This window comes from Streptopelia decaocto (genome assembly GCF_964273445.1).
Source record: "Streptopelia decaocto genome assembly, chromosome: 14".
Classification (NCBI taxonomy): domain Eukaryota; kingdom Metazoa; phylum Chordata; class Aves; order Columbiformes; family Columbidae; genus Streptopelia; species Streptopelia decaocto.
Window position 1 is genome coordinate 1,650,802 of NC_138669.1, and position 21,347 is coordinate 1,672,148.

The 21,347-nt window shown below is 48.6% G+C and overlaps 1 protein-coding gene across 1 annotated transcript in view; it reads right to left on the bottom strand.

The window, feature by feature from the left end:
- TOX2 (TOX high mobility group box family member 2) overlaps positions 1-21,347 on the bottom strand; it is a 130,828-nt gene that overhangs the window by 16,700 nt on the left and 92,781 nt on the right. Inside the window, exons 4-5 of the mRNA XM_082065367.1 lie at positions 3,961-4,200; positions 1,347-1,574 (exon numbers count right to left, since the gene is read on the bottom strand). Coding sequence (XP_081921493.1) covers positions 1,347-1,574; positions 3,961-4,200 — 468 coding nt within the window. The remainder of the gene's footprint in view (positions 1-1,346; positions 1,575-3,960; positions 4,201-21,347) is intronic.

Consider the following 21,347-nt stretch of genomic DNA (forward strand, 5'->3'; position numbering starts at 1 on the left):
GGGAGAGGCAGACCGAGATGCTGGGAGGGATGAGAACAGGAGGAAGAGGTCACACAAAGTTTTCCATGCTCCTGAAGCTCCCACAGCCCGCACCGACAGCCCAAACCCGTCCCCAGCCCCGCAGCATCCCGGGGCCAATGTGCTGCACAAGGAGGCGATTTTTCTCCCTTCTTCAGCAAGAGAAATTCCTGCATGATCCTCCAGTGATCCATCCAAAGAGGAGAAAAGGGAGGATGCTAAAATCATCAAAGCAACACTGTGCACAGTATGGAGACTCCGGAGGGCTCAGCAAAAGGGACGATCCCAGACAATGCCTTACTCTTATTCCTGACTCAGTGCGGGCTGCAAAGCAAGGCTATATCTTAGCATGACTCCCAATGCAATGACTTTCTTCCTCCCTGCTGGTCCCTCCCTGAATGCAGCTGCTTCACACGCTGGCTGTGGACACCCAACGAGAGACGCTGCAGCCAGGCTCCAGGAAAAGGGCTCATGGGGACTGTCACTTTGGGCATGTTTGGGTTCGGAGACACCTCACACACAGTGTCAGATCTCGCTCTGCCTGACAAAAAGACATATTTGCTACAGAAGGTGTTCCCTGGGGTTTTCTCAATAGGCAACAAGCAATTACAGGCTTTTGTAACTGACTCAGCATCGACAAAGCAGTTGAAACAGGACCTAGAAGTCTCTGTGAAGCAGACAAAGTGGCTGACAGCTTTGGGTTGGGAAGGTTTCCTGTGAGGCCACTTCAGACATCTCCTTCCAAAGCTTTCAAAGCCTTAACGTTAGATTTCAGGCCAGCGAGCAGAGGGTTAATAGCTGTTAGCTGGTTTGCCATCATTCCTTGTAAGTAAATAAGCAAATACAAACCCATCTCTCATCTGAAAAAACCCATGTCAGGGAAAGGCCACTGATGCTTTTGTGAAGTATGATCTTATCAAGAATAATTAGTTGTCATAAAAATTTGCTCTTCCCCACGTAACAAAGGAGATTTTTCTAAAAAAGGGGCAGAGGCAAAGCAAACTCAGCGCATCCTTCTGCAGCCCCATCCCTGCACAGGGGCCAGACGCCCCTCCTGGGGGTACGTGGGTGATGAAGACCTGGGTGCTGGGCTCCCCTGGAGGGGTCCAAGGGTCAGGTCACATTGTCACTGTGCCGGCTCGGGGTGGGGAGCCTGGCACGCAAACCACTCCAGCATCGCTCCTGAAAATTGCCTCCATTTCTATTTGTACACTTCAGCCTGTTTCAGCCTCCCAGGCACTCACCTGATGTGCTGGGGGAGACTGATGGGGAGACACAGTTTAGTAGTGTGAAAGGAAAAAAAAATAAAAGAGAGATCAGTAACTCACTTGTTTTTGTTCTTCTCCCAAACTGTCCCACATCGACGCCACAATTTTGGACACATCTCCGAAGGTAGCGTTGGGGTTTTGCCCTTTGATGGCTGCTTGCGTGTCTCTGAAAAACAGGGCGTAGGCTGAGACGGGCTTCTGGGGCTCATTGGGATCCTTCTTTTTCTTCTTCTTTTGGCTTTTGGGCTTTTTGCCCAGGTCTGTTGATGGTCGTTTCTCTCCAGTCACCTGCAAAACCAAGAGATGAACCTGAGCAGTCAGCTGGGAGTTGTCTGATACGAGTCCCTGCTACAGCTTGTTAGCGAAGGGAACAAGCGAGGGCATGGGCAGAAGGGCGTCCCAGTGCAGCGCGGGGGCAGCAGTTCTGGGGTTCCCCCAGAAGCCTCTGCACAAACTGCTGGCGGGTGCCTGAGCGCGGCTTGGCTGCCTCCTGGCAGCCCAGTTCACAGCTCGGGCTCACCCCGCTCCAGAGCTGGGGCTTTCCAGACTCCCATCCCCTTCTCCCTCCTCCTCCCTGGCATCACAAACTCACTCACTCTTTGATCCAGTGCCAGGACCTCTCCAAACCTCCTGCTTCCCAGCCAGATCCCTTTAGCAGTCCATGAATTTTTCCAAATTCAGCTTCCACATGATTTCTGATTCCCAGCCCAATAATTCCCCTTTGCAAGCTGCTTCCAACTTTCCTCACCTCTGCGAGTGCTGGTGGCTCAGCCTCCCCCTCCCCAGGCTGGAGAGTCACGAGCACTGGTGATGCAGCACCAGCATCACATCAGCCATCACACTGGGGCCAGCCAAAATTTGTTTCACTCTGCTAACAGCTATGTACCCCTAGCCAGGAAAAATATCCAGGAATTAAGCCAGGTGTGGGGGAATCAGGCTGGACATTAGGAAAAGGTTTTTGACACTGAGGGTGGTGAGAGCCTGGCCCAGGTTGGCCAGAGTGGTGGTGGCTGAACCATCCCTGGAGACATCCCAGGCCAGGCTGGACGGGGCTCTGAGCACCCTGAGCTGGTGAAGATGTCCCTGTCATGGCAGGGGGGGCACTGGGGAGCTGGGAAGGTCCCTTCAACCCAAACTATTCTATGATTCTATGAATTAAACTATTTTAACCTTATGTATTAAACACTGAGCATGCAGCGCTCACTCTTTAAAACCAGTGTGGGTGCAGCTGTCTGACCAGGTCTGGCTGTACCCACACTTGGTGCCCTGAGGTGGTTGAAACAAGGGGAGCAGGACACAGGCAACAGCAGTTGGACTTTGTGGCTGCTCAGCACAAGACGCTGTCACTGGGCTGGGAAGTGAAACAGCCAGGCTGGAAACAGGGATGCTGCCAGTGAAGGCAGCACAGAAAGAAGATCCTATGGCTGAGCCTCTGGATGATGCTCTGGGCAGCGCATTGAATATATGGGACTGCAGAATCCTCTGTGTGACGATGGGCAAAGGAAAAGACCCCTGGAAAGCACTTGGACATACATCAAAGCTCTCAACGCATTAACTGTGGTCACTGAAAGCTCACTCTATAGGGAAGTACTATTATCCTTATTTTATAGCTGAATAAAAACTAAATACACTGGAGGTTAAACATGGCAGAGAATAAAACCATGTGCTGCCAGCTGGATCTCCACATCCTTGAGGCAAATGGGGCACCAGCACCTCCAGCGGCAAACTCCCTGTGCTCAACCACCAAGTGCTCAGCCACGACCTGACCTGGGCACTCCCTGCCCCACCAGGTAACTCTATTACTTGGGAAACTGCCCAGTCTGTCACTTAGAAGTCTAAAAAAAATAAAATAAATAAAAAAAAATCAGTCGACACGGGCTGCGGAAACCATGCCTCCCACCGAGAGCTGGGAGCAAAAGGCCTTTTCTCCTGATGGATTTGCTGGTTTGATCGCGTGCTTGGAAGCGCCGGGGTCTGAGAGGCTTCACTTGAGCTGCACAGGGCAGGCAGGGGAGGAAAGGGCAGCAGAGCTCCCGTTCTCCACTCAGCAGCTCTTGACTGGTCATTACGTTCAGTATCAGCGCAGTGACATTTGTCAAACAGACTGTGACCATTAGTGAACGAGCAAAGAGACCAAAAAAGATTGCATTTAATTTAAAATTGCCCAATTGGGCTTGAATGGGAGGCCTGGAGGTGAAAGGCCAACTTATTAGGAGAAAAAAATGCATGACAGGGCTTCAGCCCATTAGCAAGTGAGATGGTATTTTAACTAACTGTAATCCTGTTTGATTTACTTAAGCGCCATGGGGGGAACGGCTCTCCTCGCAGCCACCGAAAAAGCGAAGGAGCCAGGAACAGGCGCAACGATGGTTTTACGGTTGGTCCTGCTTAGGCAGCTTAGGGGGATGCAGTTGCTTTTGCTGCTTAGGCGGCACCAAAGAGCAAATGGTGTTCATTGAAAACAGCTGCTGTCCACAAGGTAAATGCATCAGTGAGGCTGGGAGACCTCCCAAAATCATCAGTGCCCTGGTGGAAAGGACCTGCTGCACACAAACTACCTGCTGGCATAAGACCTCTTCCTTTAACATGTGACCTTCTTGGTCATAGGATTAATTTCTGCTTGTTAGATGTTGCTTTGATGACTTGTTGAAGAAAGACCCATAACTGCACGTACCTTATAATGTGACTCTGTCTCCTCTTCCTGAGTAGAACTGGAGGGAGACGGTGTAGCAGACTTACTCCCCGGGGGCGATGGGGAGCCGTGGGTAACACCGCTCCGTATCCCCATCTGGGAGATGAGCTGAGACTGGCTGAGCGCGCCCATGGGGCCGGCCAGCATCCCGGGGCGGTTCAGCAGCGGCACTTGACGGTTGGACTCATAGGACGCGGCATCCGAGTGGACCATCTCCTGGATCTGAGTTAGGAGAAGATCACTTTGTAACTTAAAAATGTCTTCATGTATTTATTATGCTGGCAAATCACTTCGAGATGAGCTCTTAGGGACAGATTTAAAATCATTCTACACAGCTAGTAAAGTCTTCATCGTGCTGCCTTCCAAACAAGCCCTGCTCCCACCACATTGGTGTGCCCAAAGCTGTGACACCACCATCACACCAGAGGTTTGTATGTCCCCAAGCTCCAGAAGCTTCGAGCACCACAACATGCCCCACGATGGACCCCCACGTGTCGGGGTCAAGATCTGCCAGTGGTCACCACTTCATTACAGCCTCTCTTGGAGATGGTTCTTCCAATTATAAATATTGCAATCAGTGCCAATCCCGCTCAAAATAAATGTAGCAGAAACACAACAAAACAAACACCCCCGAACAAACAAATAAAATACCAAAAAATCAAAACGAACTAGCAAGTCCAGATGATGGCAAAGAAAATCTTGGGCTGCCTGTGAAGGTTTCCCAGGAAGGGAAGGAACCAGAAGCAACGTACCTGTGTACGGGTGTGTAGGTAAGAGATGAGGGAGGAGGCTCCATAAAAAAAGATATAAAGAGTTTCCTAATACTTGTTTATGTGTTCTCATACCAGGAGAGTGAAGGGACATCTGATGGGCCTCAAAGGCAACTAATGACACGGGGCTGCAGGGACACACGGACGTGGCACAGACACCAGCACAAGCGCGGCCTCCTGAGGCTGCCGAGCCCAACGCTCTCGGAAGATTCGAAAGAAAAACGAAACCTCTACATTCTGCTAATAAGAAATGTCGAATGCTACATCAGATGAAATAAAAATACGTTGTGGACCGTGTGTTCCCCTGCGTGTCATGGCATAAAGCGAAGTTCAGGTGGTTGAGTCAGGCGGGAGCAGCAACAACCCCGTGTCCTGGTCAAGGAGGGAAGACGAGATGAGACAGGGACAAACCAGACACGCTGTAGGTGCGTAGGAGGTTTGGGGGCTGCCCGGCTGCCTGCTGAGTGAAGATCCCCCTTCCAGTTTGTACCATTTTCCCTGAAAACCCCATTTTCACCCCAGGATCCACCCCTGCCGGGCCACCCCCAGCAGGGCTCAGCGCCCCAAGCTGCCCCACGGCCTCATCCATCCTCAGGGGAAACCAGGGAGAGCAAACCCTGCCGGAAACCTTTCCCAGACTTTCTCCCTTTTATATTAATCTGATTAATGTTAACATGAGTTTAAAGACCCGGGCTTTATTTATTAACAATTTTCATTTCCGATAAGCCTGCTGAGGTGCAATCTCTCATTATCAGGGGAGGTTTGCCAACTCCATTAGCAGCACATAGAGAAAGAAACCCAGGGAAGACCTGCAAGGGCTCGGTAGGCTTCCGAGGAAATAAATCCAAACGCAAAACCAGATTTACTGCTGCAGGTCAGGAATCAAGAGCTTTACACAACACCTGACAGCATGTTCTGCTCTTTTTTGGATTCTCCATCAGTAGAGAAGCGTGTGTCAGGGGAAAAGACTTTCTTAGATCTGCCCTTTTTCTGTATTAATTACAAAGTGCAGGGATTTAACTTGCAGGAAGACAATAACGTGTTGCAGACACTGCCTCAGAGAGGCGATTTTGGCATTTGCAGGTGAATTTGCAAATGTTGTGGGAATGGGCAGGGGTGAGAAAGGCGACAGGGACCCTGCGAGGTGGGGAGACAGGTCAGCACCCATCTGCTATGCAAGCAGCAACCTCCTCCCCAAAGTCCAGTGAAAAAGGTACATTTCTATTGGATTTTGTTGGTTTAATCCACACCTTTCATGTTGGAGAAGATCTGCCAGCTGCTAAGGAAAAGAATGATTTGTTGTCCTTATTTTAAATCGAAATGAAGAAAAAGTTTAGGAGACGGGTGTTTTAGAAATGGGGACGGCTATGAAACGTGGCTTAAAAACTTAAACCATTTAAACCAGCTCATTCACATGTGCAGCCACGGCAGTCTCTGGGGTAAATACTGTATTAAGACAGTTTATTTGAAACTTTTATTATGTGGCCAATAGACCACAACAGCTCCGTTTATCCATTAAATATGTAATCATACACTTCTTCTTTACAGTGTATGTTATTTATGCATCAGAGCAGAACAAGTCCAGGACCGCAATTATGGATACGGGACACGTGCTGCAGATGCTTAAGAAAATTCGTAGGGAAAACCAGAAACCTGAGCCCTGGCTCCGAGAATCCACACAGAAGCCTCTTGTTGACAGTAACCCAGCAACAGCCCTCAAAAAGCAGAGACACTGTGTTTTTCCCGGGACATCCCCCCACCAAAGATATTTTAGCCCAGAGGCCTCCTCCCAAGCAGCTGCCTGTTTCTTTACATCATTATAAACTGGTGGTTTTACTTAATTTTTTTGCCAAATAGTGCTGGTTCTGACCTCTCTCTCACTCCTCCATGTCTCCATCTCTCCCCCAGGCCAAGAGGTTTTGCAGGAGGACATGTACAACTACGCTCCTCGCATGCCACCCTGCTGATCGCCATCTGGAGGGGCAGGATCTGGCCCCACCATTATGCCACTTCATAAATTTTGCTCCGCTTTCCTTTTTTTCTAAAGAAACCGCAGTTTTTGAAGCAGCACAGCAGGCTGTCACCTCCCCACAGCCCCTGATGTCCTCAGGACCGGAAAGGTGGAAAAGCTATTTGTGTTCTCCAGATGTAAAATATTTGGGGTGAAAATGAAGGTGAGCAGTTGTGTGCAGGCCCAGAGCTTCTCCCGTGGGCATTAGGGTGATGATGGCCTTTGCTCCAGCTGGGAAAAGGGTTATTCCTGCTTTCTGCTGCAAGACCCTGCACACACAGAGCTATTTCATGGTTGTGCATCCGAGGCAGACGACAGAATCATAGAATCATTTTGGTTGGAAAAGACCCTCAAGATGAGAGTCCAACCGTTAACCCAACCCTGGCACTAACCCGTGTCCCTAAGAGCCTCACTTTGCATCTTCTAAACCCCTCCAGGGCTGGTGACTCCAGCACTGCCCTGGGCAGCCTGTTCCAATGCCCCACAGCCCTTTGGGGAAGAAATTGTTCCCAAATCCAACCTCAACCTCCCCTGGCGCTACTTGAGGCCGTTTCCTCTGCTCCTGGCGCTTGTTCCTGGGGAGCAGAGCCCGACCCCCTTGGCTCCAAGCTCCTTTCAGGCCGTTCAGAGATCAGAAGGTCTCCCCTCAGCTCCTGTTCTCCAGCTGAACCCCCAGGTCCCTCAGCCGCTCCCATCACACTTGTGCTCCAGCCCCTCACCAGCTCCGTTCCCTTCTCTCAACTCACTCGAGTAATCTATGATGAAAATGATATCCCTCCCCAAGAAAGCCCCATGGAAAGAGAGATCCAGGAACAGGATTGAGAAACACTCCCCTGCAGCAAATTGCCTAATTAGGGAGGTAAATGATGAATGAAATTGCGATGATGGCAAACCAGAGTGAGAGAAGGTAAAGAATTCAATGTCCCCTTTGCAGGAACCTGTACCCTGGGATGCAGCCCCAGCCATGGGCTCCCTGGGGTTGCACCCACATACCTCCCCTCCACAAAGCATCCAGCACCCCCGCAGAGCCCCATGGAAGCACACTGTAATTAAATAACCACCCTGCAAACATGGTTAGCTACACCGCGAGGAGGAGCCGCTCGACAGCCACGTCAGAGCCTGTCTCCACGCCGGGTGTTGCTACGAGATGCTGCAAAAGGCTCAGGACCTGTTTGCAGCATCCACTGAAAAGATGTTTTGCTTCTCAGAGGAAACATGAGAGAAATGTGACGTAGTCATAGCTAAAGTAATTAAGTGCATCTTACTTAGCAGATTCCCAAAGGCTGGGCTAACTCAAAGACAGCTTATTTTTTTCCACAATAGTTCATTTTTTTAAATGAATATGCATATTAGGCCTATAAACGCTCCAGCTAATCCTAAGAAGGCGAGAAAAAAAGGCTGACAAACGACACTCCTTGTTCCTGAGGAGACGGGTAATCCAGCACAGGTGACAAAACACTGCGAGGAAGAGTCTGGTTGGGGACCTGGCTGCTCTGCTAGCACAGATAATGTTTAGAAACATATCAAGCTGAGCTTCACGTTAAATGCCGCCCCAAAATTCCTATGTAAAAAGCAGCTCTTTCCAGCAATAAGGACGACAGCCCCAGCCAGCAGAGCCAGGGCTCTGGCCGCAGGCTCAGGCAGGGGTGGTGCTGCCATTCAATATCCTCTCCTGCAAAATCCTAATTCCCAAACAAAGCTTTGAGGCAGGCCCCAGCCCTGTAATCGCTTTCTGCCTATGTTTTGCATGGAATTTTTCTCCTCCTTTTCCTCCCTTTTTCCTTGTTCTTGGCAACACTTTGAAGATATCACCATGTTTTGGCAGAAGTAGCACAAATTCAGAGGTCCAGCTCTGGGTCCTCAGCACAGGACACACATGGACCTGCTGCAGAGGGGCCAGAGGAGCCACAGGAATGATCCGAGGCTGGACCAGCTCTGCTGGGGGACAGGCTGAGAGAGCTGGGGGGTTCAGCTGGGGAAGAGAAGCTCCGGGGAGACCTTATTGTGCCTTAAAAAGGGCCAATAGGAGGGGAGATTCAGGCTGGACATGGGGAAGGAATTGTTGCCCCTGAGGGTGGTGAGAGCCTGGCCCAGGTTCCCAGAGAGGTGGTGGCTGAACCATCCCTGGAGACATCCCAGGCCAGGCTGGACGGGCTCTGAGCACCCTGAGCTGGTGCAGATGTCCCTGCTCATGGCAGGGGGGGCACTGGGGGGCTGAGAAGGGCCCTTCAACACAAACTGTTCTGTGATCCCATGACCGTCCCCTTTCCCAGGGTGGGTTCCATGGGTGGCTGAGCAGAGCTGCTCGAGTTTTCCCTGGCCAGGCTCTTCCTCCCCTGGCGAGGGGAGCAGCTGTTCCAGGGGTGGCCATAGGGCTCTCTGGCAGGACAGACTACCCCTCCTTAGGTTTATTCCTGAGAACATGCCATTACAATCACAATCAACCAGGGAGAGAAATTATCAGCTGAACAGCTTTGAAGCAAAGTTTTCCCAGCAGGCTTTTTCAGTATTGAAGTTTAAATGTAAAGGCAGCACCATAGCTGAAATGCTTAGAGATGATTTACTTAAAAAAGAGAGAGAGCAGGGGAGAGAGAAGCTGATAAGAAAATATATCCCCAATTACCACCCCTTCTCTTCCCGATTTGTAACTGCTCCTAATAAACTTTCATGGTCTATGTAAAATGCTTTAGTGCAGTGACAAATTTCTGCTGGAATTTGAGATGTCTTGTTCAGAGTAATAGCTATCTCACACAGGTGCCCAGCTGCTATTGTAAAATCAGTAAGCATTTAATTGAAACAAATGACTATAATAATAGTACATTATCCCTGCAGGCTCATAGCCATAACAGTTTTAATTATTGAGTTAAGAGTCAAACTAATTTATCCTTTAAAGTAACAGCCACATCTTCGGTTCCACCGATCATCCTATTACGAATATGAGGGGAACGATAGGAAAGGATTTAAAAAGGAAGCAATTTATTTTTGCAGGGGTGGGGGACATTTGCCATATGGCAAAGGTTTTCGGAATGCAGTGGGGTTCCCAGACCCGGTGGTCACTCCCTCGGATAACGTTCCCCCGCAGAGGGGCCCCCCTGCCCCTTCCCAGGGTCTGTGACCCCCATCAGGCTGCTGGCAGCAGGACACGACCCATGGGAACTGGTGGCACGTGGAAATGTTGGGGAATTATACTGAAACTGCAGTTTATCTTCATCAAACACAGTGAAAGAAAGACAGCTTTACGGACTCAGATTTGGAAATGGAACTCTGAGTTCAGAGCCAGGCAGCAAAGAGAAAGAATCCACATTCATGATTTTAAAAGAGCACTTCTGAGACACAGACGTGCCCCGGGGCAGGTCTGAAGGCACCGCTTTCCCTCGGTTTCATCAGTGTTCTCACTCTTCTCGCAGCGGCCGTGACACAGGGGAACTAAAGCGCCCCTGCGAGACTGTGGGGCCCGACCTGGGAGCTGGAGGTGGGGGACAAAGGGGACAGAGCAGGGGGGCTGCCAGGAGGTGGGGGGGTGGCAGGTGCTGCGCAACCCCCCTGCCAGGTGGTTCAAAAGTCGCCCATGAGGATGGACTCACCTGTTAAATCACGCAGCGGGTGATCCCGGAGCACGCCCGGCATGCGGCTCTACAGCCACCCCGCGCTGCAGCCCCTGAGCTCACACCCCATCGCTCGCCAAGCCAGAGGGCTCTCACCAGACCGTCCTTCACCAAAGCGCTCGCAGGTCATAATCAAAACCCTCCTGCTCTGGCCAAAGACGCGGAGTGGTCCTCTGCGCTCCAGCTTTCCCACCCTGCTCATTGCTGCAGATGCTTTTTGGGCTTCTCTATCCACCACACTGAAGCACACTCAAGCACCTTGAGATGTCAAAAGACAAACCCAAGCCAGCTGGACCACCAGACCTGTCCTCCACCTCAGACCTGCCCTCCTAGGTGGGATGTTGTGGGATTCTGTTCCCACATCTACCATCTACTTTCCAGAGCCACCATCTCCAAGGAGAGGACACCTCATCTTGAAAGCTTTTTTTTGCTTCTACAGATGGGACAATATTGGTTCTCCAAACACATATTCGTTATTGGTGATCAGTTTACCAGGCCATGGGAAAAGCTCTGAATCTCCATCTTGTGCCACTTGTGTACTCACTGCACCATCTACAAACGTCACTGGCAATGATTTAATACTGTCTTTGGAAAAATATGACAAACTTTAGGAAGACAGAGTGACAAGCTGATTCACCAAACTTGTGTAACATTGATTTGATATTGTTCAACTTTCTCAATACACTTTGTGCTTCTAAGTCAAATGTCTTGCAGATGTCTAAGTATATTATGTTAACACTGTTACCTTTAACACCCAAACCTGTAATCTCATCAAAAAAGATATCAAGTTAGTTTGACAAGATTTGTTTTCCATCCGCCCACGTTGATTGGCATTAATTATATTACCTTTCCTTAATTCTTTATTAATTGAGGCCTGGATCTGCCACTCCATTATTTTCCCGAGGATTGATGACAGACTGACAGGTCTGTAATTATCTGGGCTGTTCTGTTTCCCTTTTTAAATATTGGCACATTAGCTCTTTTCTAGTTCTCCAGAGCTTCCCCAATATTCCAACAATTACTAAATACCAGCATTAGCAGTACCGAGAGCTCTTCAGTTAGTTATTCCAAGCCAACGCAGACAACTTAGCTCAGCCAGATAACTTAAAGAGGATTTGAGCAGATGTATATGAGAAAACAATGTTTTATGGTCTGCTTTAAATGCTACATCATTTGAAATCCCGACCTTTCTAATTAACATTGGCAGTTTCAAACACAGTGTTTTGGAACATGAGGCTTCACCACCAAACCACACAGCTGCCTCCAGACAAGGCTCCCAGGGCTCTCCCGCTCCGGTTGTGTTTGTCTCCCCCGTCTCGACCACCTCTGCCTGTTTTTCGCTGAGGCTCGGGGTCCCGGTGCCTGGCGGGCAGGGGGAGGCAGGACCGAGGGTGGTGTTGGAAAGCGCCCGCCTGACGAGCTGAACTCAGCGCTCTGGCAGGCTGTGATCTTGTGTTACCATATCCTGCTATTACGGGGGAAAGAATTCTCCAAACACAATTAACGCTTCATCGCGCAGATAAAGCGCTGTAACTTCTGGGTGAGAATGGCGGTGCAAAACAGGATAGAGACTGCGCTTGGCAAACGGGAAATAGTTCCCATCATATTCTCGTCGCTGCTGTTGCTGGAAGGGCACGGCCAAAAGGAACACACCGCCTCGGTACAGCATGAACTGAAGCTTGTTATTTTCCTGTGATATAACCCCCCACTGTGGTCATCTGCCAATAAGAGCATTATTGTGGACATGTACAGTGGAGATGTCCACGGGGGTCCCAAATTCAGTAACTCTCACTCCAAGAAGTGTCAATGAGATAGAAGGCTTGCTTCAGCGTCTCTCTCTCGGGCTACTGGAGTTATTATACAGATTGCAGAAGGTTATGGTTCAAAAGCACCTTGAGATGTCAAAAGACAAACCCAAGCTAGCTGGACCACCAGACCTGTCCTCCACCTCAGACCTGCCCTCCTAGGTGGGATGTTGCTTCTTAAGGAGAAGACCAAAGTATTGCAAGGTCTTGGCCCATCCTGAGTCCTGAATCCCACCCGCTGTGCGATGATGGAGAAACAACACAGTTGAGAAACAACACCTGGACTGCACATGCCCCACAGCCCTTCCTGTGAAGAATTTTTTCCTAATATCCAATCTAAACCTCCCCTGGCGCAACTTGAGGTTGCTTCCTCTTGTCCTATCAGTTGCTACTTGGGAGAAGAGACCAACCCCCTCCATGCTCCAAGCTCCTTTCAGGTAGCTGCAGTTTGCTCTCCTGAGGTCAGAGATGGGCAAAATGACCCACCAAAGCACACACAAAGTCCAGGAGCATGCTCGTGTGTGGAGGAGCAGGGGTTGCCCCAGCCACGCTGCACTCCAGCCGTGCTCCCGCAGCTCTCAGCTGGAGAACTGTCTGCAAATAACGCATCCAATAAACTTCATTTTTCTTTCTTTTTTTAAGTACATTATTTTACGGATAAAGAACAAGTCTGATAATTCAGTGAACATGTTTGCAAATAATCTATTCCATTAATTTCCAGCATGTTTTCTGAATACATTATTTAGCGATTTTGTAAAAAACATTTGTAGATGAAGGCGATTGCTGCTCATCCAGGCATAACACCGTCACATCCCAAAACCTGGGGCCAGAATTCCCCTGCAACGGGCAGTGGGAGGTAATTAAACAGCGCCAGACCCTGAGCCCCTCGCCAACTCACAGCGGGTATAAAACTTAATAAAAGCATCACATCCCTCTCATGCGCGTTGGCAAGGGCAAGGAAGCCAGTGAGAATCAGCTACATATGGGAGAAGCAGCAAAGGGGGCTGATGAGAAATATCTGCAGGTGTAGGGACCGAGGGGCTGAGAGGGTCCCGGAAAGGGTCTGTGCCCACCCAGAACCATTTCCCACTCCAGATTTCTGCCTCTGCCCCTGAGATGGATGGACGAGCAGACAAACTGTCTCAGGGAGTGTTTTCATTGCATTATATGGGTCTAACGATGAGGCAAAGCTATCCCCATGGGAAGCAAGGGGAAATATCCCTTTAGCACAAGAGCTGTTTACACATCAGATTTTCTTTGATTTCTGGATTTCACTTTTTAATCCCAAGAATACTGGTGGGGAGATGGAATTGGAAGCCAGTGTTAAAACCTCCTGTGAAAATAAGTGTCTCTATAGTGGGACTTGGTGTGTGCTTCCCAGGGCTGGGATGAGAGACCACGCATTACGTGGTGCTACGGGGGTCCCTGGCCACACTCTCCAGGTTCCCTCAGAACATGGATCTGATCCTGAGCTGTGTACTCCAGGGGACCAGCACCTGCCCAGCAAAGCTGTCCCACAGGTCAAAGAAGAGGATTTGAGACATGGAAATCGATTCCTGAGAAGCAGAGAGCCGGTTTCACGCAAATAACCTTAGAGATCAAAAAAAAAGGGAAAACAAGAACTAGAGACAGAATCACAGATTCACAGAATGTCAGGGGTTGAAGGGACCTCAAAAGCTCATCCAGTGCAATCCCCCCATGGAGCAGGAACACCCAGATGAGGCTACACATTGACTTCACATCTCTACAGAGGCTTCTTGGGGGACTTTGCTTTTCCTAGTGGGTTTACCAGATCATCGACTTTAATATATGTTTAACATATATTATATGTAGTAATTATATAATAATAAGTGTTTCATAAGTGTCTCTTATTGCCAGGAACACAGGCATCCAGGGCAGAAGGACGGTTCTCTGGCTGGGAAAATACAGAGTTTCAAACCCCAGCTCTGGCAGAGCAATCTGAGACACTTCCCACCAGCAAAACGATGACCACGGCCCTTACCTGCCCTGCAGAGGGGAACCCCGAGAGCTGCACGGGGTGCGGGCGCTTTGCTGCACCACGCAAACTGTTAACAGAAGGCACAGCCTATTATCTTCTCGTCTTTAATGACAGCAAATGCTGAGCACTTTTAAAATGGGTGCGAAAAGCCCGAATGATTCTGTGTGTACAGAACTAATTGCAGGAGGGAAACTCGAGCACTAACTCCTGCCACAAGAGCCAGATGCTGGAACTTCTGTTCTGACTCCTGACAACGCCAAAACCTTCTCATTTCTTAACTAGCTAATATAAGTGCAGATGCTATTCCAACACAAATTACAGACATGCAAAAAGCTACATAAACACAGAATTAAAGCCGCACAACTTTAGGAAGTGCTCACTTAGGTTCTAGTAGCAACATGAAGCTGTGCTGCCTGCGTTGTGCAACACAGTTTATTAGATTAGCTGTAGTGTATTAAGGAGGACCAGAAAAAGAATATTCAGCCCAGCAGTATCTCTGTCCTCCTGAGCTTCCTCGTGATAGATAACAGACAGCTCAGAGATTCATTTATTTCGTACTAACATCCAGACACTCAGTTCCTGGAGGTGAAATATGCCATATTAAATGAGGGTTGGGTCTGCCCAGCACTGGACTGTCACAATAACAAGTGTTCCTATTGCCAGTCTTTATTTAGTCCAGATAGTGGCGGGGATTCAAGCCATCAAAACCACTTCCTTCCCTCCCAAAACACATAACCCCAAGTGGAAAACCGAGAGTAATGTATAACCCCATTAAAGGTTCGATTTTTTCCCCCGGTATTACATGCTGGCACTGGGGATCTTGACCAATTGAGTCTTGAGGTTCAATCAATAAGCGTCAACGACAACGTACTGCATTCCAGCGTTGCGATACATTCATCAACCGAAATACCTCCAGTCACCCAAAAGACAGAGGCACTAAACATGCAATTATGTTCTTAGGGGAAGGCTGAACCGCCTGCACCAGCATCTCCAGCACAGCCCGAGGGAGCCCAAGGAGCTTCCACCTCGGTACCAGGCACGTTACCCCCAGTGCAAACCTGGTGACTTGATAGAAACGGCAGGACTCAAAGGCAACAGAAAACATTTCAATTAGGCTCTTTAAAACAGTGACTGCTATTTTGTCTTACACACTGTGTCACCAAAACATTTTGGATGGCGCGCCATGCTCGGCACCGTATTTGCATTTCCATCTGATCAGACACCAAGGACGCGTGCCAAGCGAATGTTTACATGCCAGATCAAATAGCATCTCCCAGAGATCTCATTAACCTGCTGACCTGGGATTAAACAAAACCACCTGGAAAGGAAGCGCTTTCCTCCGCAAAACACACCCAAAGACACCTTCTGAGTTTGCCAGCCAAGCTTTGAACATGGGCGGCTTCATGTAGGTGTAAGGATTTGCATTGCCTGGAATACTTCCCAGCTTTTTTCTGTCCAGCGAGCTTCAGCACAAGCGCTCGGGTTCTCCAAGAGCTACAGTTGTCTCTATATGTACGAATGGGCTCCATAGCCAAACAGCACAGCAAAGGCAGTAAGTAAGGGGAAGCAGGTGGAGGGGAAAGCACAGACTATAGTCAACACGCTGAAGGGCTCAGCATCTCCATGGATGGCTCACAGTGGATGAGGACATCGCTATCCCTGCTGCTGGGGACATCACTGTCCCCCTTTTTACCACCAGCAGCTGATGCCCACCATGGGGCCACCCTCCTCCCCCACAAGCAGCTGGGACTGCCCAGCCCTGCAGCTACAAGCAGAGGGGCCAACCTCCCACAGAAAAACACCACCAAATAGAGCAAAAACTACTCCTGCTCCGCTCTAAAAAAGATGCAGCAATCTCAGCTTAAACTTTGGGGTTCAGACTCTTATTTACAGGCATCCCTGTTTCTTAAACAGATCTCAAAGCTGCTTATAGGACACGACTGCCAAAAAGCTTTTATCACTTCTGCAGAGTCGCTTTCCAGGACTACGGACGCTTCCCGAGGAGCCACAAGCGCGTCAGAGGGGACACACCATAGAGAAACTACAGCAGGACCCCACGACCTGGACTCGTAGCAAGGGGTCTGATCTCACTTGTTTCAGCATCCCCAGCTGGAAATGCAGAAAAGCAATTCCCCCAGCCCCGGGATGGGCAGCTACAAACGCTGTGTCACCGCGGATGAGATTTGCAGAGATCAGGGCGTTCCACGCGTGCAATTTGCAGTTCCTGAGACGCGGAAGAGACAAATGTATTATCTGGGAAGAAAGGGTTACTTTTCAATTGAAAATTAATGTACTGAATTCTGAATTAACATGTGGGATAATTAAAACCATCTTTCCAATGAATTTATTATAGGATATACAAAGCTAATTATAAATTCTCTGTTGCTTAATCCCTTGCAGTTTGCTAATGCAGCGTTGAAATCTCTTTGGCCACACTTGTTTAAATTATTCATTAGACACAGCAACAGTTGTGAACTGTAATTTAAATTGGCATCTCATGAATATTCAATTAATACAATAAACACTGGAATGTTTTACTGTACACTGCTCGATAGTTTGTGCTCGAGCTTGTGTTGACACATTTTTATTAACTCTTTATAAAGGTGTTACCTATTTATGTCACTGATTACAATGAGAATAAAAAGTCCCACTCATAAATATTTGTGTCGCTGTCTTAAGAGAGACAATGTAATTAGGCAAGGCTTCCAAAGTCATAATTAATATTGGGCGGGTACCCTTTCCCTCCCGTTCGCCTCTGAGCACACGGACTGGCACGCTTTCAAAGCCTGGCACACCACCCCCATTGCGGCTTTGGCACGGCACCTTTCCAAACCGTCCCGGCCAAATCCCGCGATGACACCGGTGGGGTGACACCCATGGGGTGACACTCGTGGGGTGACACCCGTGGGTGCCCCTGGGCGATGCTCCACCTGGCACCCCGCATCCCAGCCTGCCACCTGCGCCCTGCATTGCTCCCACCACACACAAGATAGAAATACAGAAAGAAATAGAGATAGATGCAAATATTTACTCTCTGATCTCGAGAGTTCAGCCCACCAAAACCAGGAAATAAAAGGCAGCTGGAAATAAAATCCCCATGTGCGGCAGCTTGACAGCACTCCATGATGACTTATAGTCTTTTAATGAGGCATTTTTAGCAGCAGCACTAAAAAATAATTATCAAGTGGCTGTATAATTCAGTGTGGTTTTCTATTTTAAGACAGAACTTTTTCCTTTACCAGCAAGGTCCTGCTCTGAGAAGAGGCTGTAAAGGCAGCATTGTGGGACTCCGCATCTGCAGCTTTTCGGCAGTACCACAGAACATTGGCTTAGGTCCGAAATGGGAACATTTCCCACTCCAACCGCCACCCTCGTAAACAGGGTCGGTGGCGTGAGACCGAACGTAGCAGAGACTCAGCATCAGAGGTCCAGCATCACACAGGGCTGCAAAGTATTTCCAGCAATGTGATGAGACTCCGGGAAACCCCCAAGACTCAAATGCACCATCACCTGCACAGCCCGGAGCTGCTGAGTGAGAAATAACACCTTTTGCAGCCATTGCTTTATTTCCAGAAAAATACGTGTTTTTTTGGTTTGTTTTTGAGCAAATGCCTGGCCAGGACGTTCTCAGGTACACAACACAGCCCGCCTGCTTACTTAGGGGATAATATCGCTGTCCTGCTGTCGTAAGGGGTAATCTTATTAGCAAGTGGATGAACAAAAAGACCAAAGGCCAAGCGGTTTATCCCAGCAGGGGACCTGGCTGATCGCGCTGTGACCACGAACCGCCCCAGGGCTCTCGTGTCCCAAGGTGAGCGACAACACCGCAGGAGAGCTGGGCTGAGGGTCCCATCACCTCCCAGCTCACGCCGAGATGCTCCTGGCAAGTGACTCGGCCCCTCCTGGGTACCAAGAGGGATCTTCTTAAGCAAGGAGGAGCGGCGAAGCTAATGAATGTTCACAAAGTGTTTAAACGCTAATTACTAACGGACCAGCTGAGCGAACAACTTCAAAAATGCAGAAGTTTAATGAAACAATGTTATTATAAAGTTATTACTGTGTCGGCACATTTGAGCTGGCTTAGAGTCATTTGAAGGATTTTAGACCCAGTGCCAAGGAAAGTAACTTCCATACATCCTTCTCCTATAGCAATCTATTCAGATGTTCATAACCCTACAGGGCATTCACAGAACCTCCAGCAGACACCCACAAGTATTTTGTATACATTTCAACTCTCTTGTACCAGTGGAGATACCGGACTATTGTGAACCACCCATGGCTTCATTGGCAATACTCACCTTGCTAAAATCTAACACTCAGCATTGAACAAATCCTGGTAAAAGGCGTTAAGGTAATTTTGTATCTGTTCCTTTTTTAACAATATGGTTCCACCACAGGACTCAACACTCAGCAGGGCATTTGCTTGCTGGCATCTGAATTTTATTCCTCATGGGGAATTCCTCATGGGGAAGAAGATTATTCCCTCCTCTATTCCCCTGTGCACATGGCAGGAACCACCATCTCCCCCGTGAACCTTACACTCCTCTTTTGTTCCTCCTCTAGGACAAAGAGCTGACTTGGCATCTCCTAATCACGGCTCTGTTGCTGGCAGCTCCTCCATTCACCTCACCCTTTATTTCCAGTGACATAAAGCATGCGGCTCTTACGTTGTGATGCCTCCTGTTCCAGCCCAACCGCCTGTGAGTCAGCGGAGGGTTGTGCACCCGTTGTACCTCCCCATAAATTAGTAAGTGATACCTTGGCTTGAATTGCAAGGGTCTTTCAAGAATAATCAGTGCATTTTTGTTGGTGTTTCTTCAAGCTATTTCTCATGTAGCACAGCTGGCATCTCGTTTCAACCTTGGAGCAGAACAGAGACAATCATGACACTTTGTACTGCTAATGCCTTTCTTTTTTTGATCCATGAATAATAATTTTTTTTCTGCCACTGTAGCAGCTCTCCCAGAATATTAAAAGCCACGCAGTCTCCTGTAACCATATCCATCCAGCTCTGACGCGAGTCGGAGAGCGGCAGCGCTCCTGGTGATGTCAATGCATGATTCAGACACACTTTCCTTTATCCTCCCAGATCCAGGGCCCGTTCTGCCTCTCTGAGAAGGAGGGAGCTGGCTGAGCTCCTTCAGACTCTGCCATAATTCACATAAACTAGAAACTGCCACTTTACTCTGTTCTGCTTGAAGCACCTTCTCCCTGAAGCCTTGAGGAGCCACAGTGGGTCGATCCTGGTAGCCAGCACCCTAAATGGGATGGGTCATCACTGGTGTCGCCTCTTGTTCCTGCAGGATCCCACCACCTCATGGTGATAGAATAATAGAATCATTTTGGTTGTTCCAATGCCCCACAGCCCTTTCTGGGAAGAATTTTTTCCTAATATCCAATCTAAACCTCCCTTGGTGCAACTGGGGCTGTGGGGCATTGAACAGGCTGCCCAGGGCAGTGCTGGAGTCACCATCCCTGGAGGGGTTTAAAAGGCATTTAGATGAGGTTCTTAGGGACATGGGTTAGTGCTAGAGTTGGGTTAATGGTTGGACTCAATCATCCTGAGGGTCTCTTCCAATCGAAATGATTCTGTGATTCTATGTTTCTGTGAAAGGGCTGATGGAGCCAAGCCTTACAATCCCACAAACCAAACCCATGCTCAAGTCTTGTCTACTTAGCAAGACTGTTGGCTACACTAGTTTCATGTTGAATTCAAAGGGGCTGAGAAGTCCACTCTGCTTGTGTTAAATACCTGCGTTTCTATTCAGTAATAAATACAAGGAAGAAGGAACTAGGAAAAGGTTCTGTGGAGGAAACAGTAAGCCCAGCCTTCCTGTTTTCCATAACTTTGGTGCTCAGCTCTTAACAAGATCAACACATCTGTGTGTAAGGGAGAATCTAACTCATAAATTCTGGTTGCAATATGTATTGATTTTAATGATCCATGTTTTTTAAATTACTGTAGATTAGGTATTACAGAGAAACCGTCTTGCTACAGCCATAACGGTAGTTATTTGTCTAATTTTTTCCCCAGTGAACCTTACATGTAAGCTATAATTGAAGCCCAGTTATTATTATTCAAGGTGTACATGGCATCAGAGTGATTGATTTGGTGTTAAAAATGTTACTGGCCACTTCCTCCCATCTATTCATTGTAATCATATGGCCAGCTTCCCACAAAACACCAACACCGCAAAAATGTAAATACAATGGAACATGACTTAAAATCATTGCAATAAACCCACTCCTGACACCTCACAGCTCCACTTCCACACACGCGTCCTCCAAGGACAGCTGAATAACCAAGCTCAGCACCGCCCAGAGGACATGAGAGCCGTAAGTCTGGTTGTAATAATTAAAACCTTTGACCGTTCATGGGCAGCAGTAAAAATCCACATGAAAGTCATGGGCACGGGCGGTTCCAGAGGAGCGCAGCGCTGCCTGGTGAACGGCCCCGATAAACCAGCACGGCTGGATTGCTGCTGACTGCACTAAGTTCATTGTACTGGATATGACTTTTCTACTTCAGTGAGAAAGCAAAGCAAAAGGGACCGAAGCGAACTGTCACTCAGGACAATTCCAGTTCCAATCAACCATTACGGAGCAGGAAATCCACATTTTCAAAGGGGCCTCAATTTAGCCCTGGATTTTTGAGGCGTAAGACCCAAAGCATGAAATCAAAAGGCACGATTGCCAGAGAGAAGTTTTCCTGTGCAGACCATGCACAACAGCCGTGCACACACCAACCAGTCCTTGCTCCTGCAAGGAGCTTGGAAATGCAGCTCTGGGTGATCCTAGCAGGTTCAGGCTTCTACCCCTCTAATTCTTTGGAATTTCACATCAGGGGAGCTCTATCAGGTCACATTTCATCAACGCTTTGCGACTGTGAGAAGCCAGAGAAAAACTACCTTTAAATTCCCACCTGCTGGAGCTTGTACTATTCCACATTAGAGTCTCTTCCACAATCAGCTTAATGTTACAGACCTTTACTGCTAAACAAATATCCACTGGGTTAGCAAAGGAAATGTTTACAGACCCATGCTGCTTGGCCACACGTGCACACATCCCATAAATCAGCACTGGAATCGCTCTTCCAATTGGCATTAACACAACACCCTCAGCAGGGCACAATACTCTGCGCTGAACTTTGGCTTCCATCCCTTCAGGAACCGGATATCT